Here is a 4,822-nt window from a genome sequence, read left to right on the forward strand (position 1 = left end):
GTTATCATTTAATTATCTCAATACAAAAATCTTCCTGTTTTGCTCTAATAAGTGGTATAAGGAGACTTGGGTTTTGATCCACTACACACCAAAAACAAAAGAAATCAAAAAAAGCAAACGTCAAACACCAACCAAACTCTACTTCGTCTACCAACAACTCACCTCACACCAAAAAAAAAAAACAACAAAAATCCCCAATTTCCGCAATTTCCCGAAACCCAGAAACCCCATCTAAAATCAAAAATTGAAAGCTAATCATGGCTACTAATGGCACGAATTCATCATCACAACCCTTAATTCCAATTTTTAAGGGTGAAAAATATCATTTATGGAGTCTTCGAATGAAGACTATGTTCAAATCCCAAGAGTTGTGGGATTTGGTAGAAGTCGGTTACACTGAACCGACTCCGGCACCAACTGTGCCCGATCAGTCGATGAAGGACGCACGCAAAAGGGATGTAAAGGCGTTGTTTCTCTTGCAGTCGGCTTTGGATGAAGATATTTTTCCGCGAATTTCGAATGCCAGCACCTCTCATGAAGCATGGGAAATACTCAAAACTGAGTATTTGGGCGACAAGCGAGTGATTCAGGTCCGTTTACAAACACTCCGTCGCCATTTTAATACATTAAGCATGGGGGAAACAGAAAAGGTCCAATCCTATCTGTCAAGAGTGACTGACATTGTCAGTCAAATGCGGTCTTTGGGTGAAGTTATGAATAGTGAAACTATCGTAAGTAAAGTTTTACGCAGTTTGAATGCCTCTTTTGATTATGTTGTGCCTGCTATTGAGCAATCAAATGACTTGTCCACTTATACATTTGATGCAATGATGAGTTCTTTGTTAGCTCATGAAGAACGGGCTACAAAATCGTCTCCTAACGTAGAGGAGAAGGCATTTCAAGTGCAGGGGGAGTCTTCTTCTAAGGAGTAGACTGAAAAATCTGAAAAAGGAATCGGCCGTGGAGGTTTTCGGGGCTGAGGCCGTGGTGGCAGTGGACGCGGACGAGGGCGTTCGGGAAATAGTTTGGTGGAATGTAGATGCTGCAAGAAATATGGTCACAAGGAAGCTGATTGCTGGTACAACCCAAAAAATGACCTGAAGGCAAATTTTGTCGAAAAAGTCGAAGAGGAGTCCAAATTGTTTATGGCTCATTCTTCAGTCAATGGTGGTGTTGCTGATAATATATGGTTTGTTGATAGCGGATGTTCAAACCACATGTCTTGTTCAAGGTCTATGCTCAAAGATCTTAACGAGGCTCTGAAAAGTGAGGTACGCCTTGTTGACGACAAACCAATTCGGGTCGAAGGGCGAGGCATAGTGAGCATAAAAACAAAACAAGGTGATACTAAACTAATTCATGATGTTAATTTTGTGCCTAGCTTAGCTTATAATTTGTTAAGTGTTGGTCAGCTGGTTAAGTGTGGTTTTTCTATTACCTTTGAGAATGAGGGTTGCACCATTACTGATAAGAAAAATGGAAATTTGATAGCCAGTGTTCCTATGACTAAAAACAAAATATTTCCACTAGATGTGTCAAATAATGTGAGTAAGGCTTTGGTTGTCAAAGGAGATAGTGCAACTAGGCTATGGCATCAACGCTTTGGTCATTTAAATATGAAGAGTTTAAAAGTTTTGAGTCAAAATAAAATGGTCATTGGGTTACCGCACATTGGTGAACATGGCTTTTGTGAAGGCTGTAAGTATGGTAAGCAATGTAAGCTGCCATTTCCCTCTGGAAATGCTTGGAGAGCTAGTCATTTTCTTGAACTAGTTCATACCGATCTTTGTGGGCCTATGAAAACCGAGTCCATCGGAGGTAGTCGATATTTCATATTATTTACTGATGACTATACTCAGATGAGCTGGGTTTATTTCTTGAAACTAAAGTCTGAAGCCTTTGAGTATTTCAAAAAATTTAAGGAGTTAGTGGAGAACCAAAGTGACAGTCGCATAAAGGCTCTTCGTAGTGATCACGGTGGTGAATTTTTATCAAATCAGTTCAATGGATTTTGTGATGAGCATGGCATACGGAGAAAGCTTACTGCACCCTATACCCCCCAACAAAATGGCGTGGCAGGTTGTAAAAACAGAACGGTAGTTGAGATGGCTAGAAGCATGTTGCTTGCAAAGGGTCTTCCAAACAAATTCTGGGGACAAGCAGTAGCAACCGCTGTGTTTTTGCGGAATATATCACCAACTAGAGCTGTGATGAATCAAACTCCTTTTGAAGCATGGAGGGGAAAGAAACCTTGGGTGAGACACTTGAGAATTTTTGGTTGTATTGCTTATGCTTTAATTCCTTCCAACTTACGCCACAAACTTGATAGTAAATCTGAAAAGTATATTTTTGTTGGCTATAGTACTGAATCTAAAGCATACAAATTGTATAACCCGGTGAGTGGCAAGGTGGTTGTAAGTAGAGATGTCAGGTTTAATGAAGAAGAAAGTTGGGCATGGAGTGCTAATGACACAAATTCAGTAGCATCCAGCCTGGAAGCAGTTGATCCGGTGGGTGTTCAAGGTGACGAAAACAGTGACTCGTCATCTTCAAATGACTCACCACCTGGTACTCCAACAACTCCTCAGAGCCCATCCTCTACTATTTCAGCAAGTAGAGGGAATTCATCTCCACAAAGTTCCGCTTCAGATTCATCTAATGAGTCGCCTCCAAAAAATTTCCGATCACTTCGAGATATTTATGAGTCGTGTAACTTTGCCTTATATGTCTCTGACCCTAATACTTATAATAATGCTGCTGAGAGTAGTGAATGGCAGGAGGCAATGCAGGCGGAAATGCATTCCATTGAGAAGAATCAGACTTGGGAATTAGTTGATTGACCGGTGGAGAAGAACATCATCGGGCTCAAGTGGGTGTACCGTACAAAATACAATTCCGATGGTAGCATTCAGAAGCACAAAGCTAGACTAGTCGCTAAGGGGTATTCACAGCAGCAAGGGGTGGACTTTGATGAGACTTTCTCACCTGTTGCACGATTTGAGACGGTAAGAGTATTTCTTGCTGTCGCTGCTCAATTACAGCTGCCTGTATATCAATTTGATGTGAAGTCTGCATTCTTAAATGGAGACTTGAAAGAAGAGGTGTATGTCTCACAACCACAAGGCTTTGAGGTGGCGGAAAATGAAAGCAAAGTTTATAGGCTGAGAAAAGCTCTTTACGGGCTCAAACAAGCACCGCGTGCTTGGTATAGCAAGATCGATTCATTCTTTCAAACTACCGGATTCAAGAGAAGTGAAAATGAGCCCACTCTTTATATCAAGCAGCAAGGTAATTCTGAGTTTCTGGTGGTTTGCCTTTATGTTGATGACATGATTTATATGGGTTCGTCTCAATCCTTGGTTGATGAATTTAAGCTATGTATGATGAGCAAATTTGAAATGACTGATTTGGGTTTGCTAAAGTATTTTTTGGGGCTTGAAATTAAGCAAAGTGAAGATGGTATATTTTTCTGTAAAGAGAAGTACGCCACTGATATGTTGAAAAAATTCAACATGTCCAATTGTGAAGTTACTACTACACCTATGAATGCAAATGAAAAGTTGCAGCGAGAAGATGGAACCGGGCCTAGTGATGGAAAATTTTATAGAAGCATTGTTGGAGGTTTGAACTACCTCACCCACACAAGACCGATATTGCTTTTCCAAAGAAGTGTGGTGTCTAGGTATATGCACAACCCGACCAAGCAACATCTAGAAGCGAAAAAAAAGATTATTCGTTATGTTGCCTTTTAACTTTGAACTATGGCATTTGGTATTCTAAGGTGCCAGAGCCAAACTTTAAGCTAGTTGGGTTCAGTGATAGTGATTGGGCAGGTAGCATAGATGATCGGAAGAGCACCTCTGGTCACGTGTTTAGTCTCGGTTCGGGTGCTATAACTTGGAGTTCAAAGAAGCAGGAGACCGTTGCATTGTCATCCTCCGAAGCAGAATATGTAGCAATGAGTTCAGCAGCCCGTCAAGCTTTATGGTTGCTGAAATTAGTTGGCGATTTCCATATTCCGCAAAATGAAGGTATTGTCATATATTGTGATAATAGGTCTGCGATTGCAATGGCAAAAAATCCAGCATTTTATGGAAGAACAAAGCATATAGACATCCAATATCACTTCATACGCAAGCTTGTAGCTGATGAAAAAGTTGTATTGATGTTTTGTGGTACAAATGAGAAAGTTGCTGATGTTTTCACAAAATCGCTTCCGCAAACCAAGCATCAATTCTTTATGTCCGAGTTGGGTGTCAGTGACTTTGAATCAAGGAGGAGTGTTGGAAACTAATTCAAAGTTGACTACTATTATTTAGGATCATGTGGTAAATGGTAGTCATGGTCATCAGTTGTTAGAGTATTTTTAGGAGTCAATAAGTTGAGTGGGTAGTTCCTAAATTATAGATTAGTGGCCTAATGTTGTGGGTTAGTTCCTTATTTTCAGTTTAAGAAGTTGTGGTCTTATTAGTATAAATAAGACTTGCTTTGTAATCATTTAATTATCCCAATACAAAAATCTTCCTGTTTTGCTCTAATAGTGACTGTGAATGTAAAAGTATAGAGAATGTGTAAGTGACTGATGGGGCACGTGGGTTGAAATGTTGAATCAGGTGGAAAGGTGGGCTTTGAGAGTTATAAGTATATTTGATATTTAATATATAGTTCAGGCGAGATTTAGTCAATTAGGTGAGCTAGATATGCGTTCTCACCAATCTCACTGAATGTTCGTTCTCACCGGATCTTGACTATATTTATATATATATATATATATATATATATATATATATATATATATATATATATATATATATATATATAT

General features: G+C 39.5%; 1 protein-coding gene across 1 annotated transcript; it reads left to right on the forward strand.

Moving 5' to 3' along the window:
- Nucleotides 1–257: 257 nt before the first annotated feature.
- On the forward strand, nucleotides 258–932 carry LOC141629410 (uncharacterized). Its single transcript, XM_074442419.1, has one exon. The coding sequence runs from the start codon at nucleotides 258–260 to the stop codon at nucleotides 930–932; it is 675 nt and encodes a 224-aa protein (XP_074298520.1).
- Nucleotides 933–4,822: the final 3,890 nt, after the last annotated feature.

This window comes from Silene latifolia, chromosome Y (genome assembly GCF_048544455.1).
Source record: "Silene latifolia isolate original U9 population chromosome Y, ASM4854445v1, whole genome shotgun sequence".
In the NCBI taxonomy this organism is placed as follows: Eukaryota; Viridiplantae; Streptophyta; class Magnoliopsida; order Caryophyllales; family Caryophyllaceae; genus Silene; species Silene latifolia.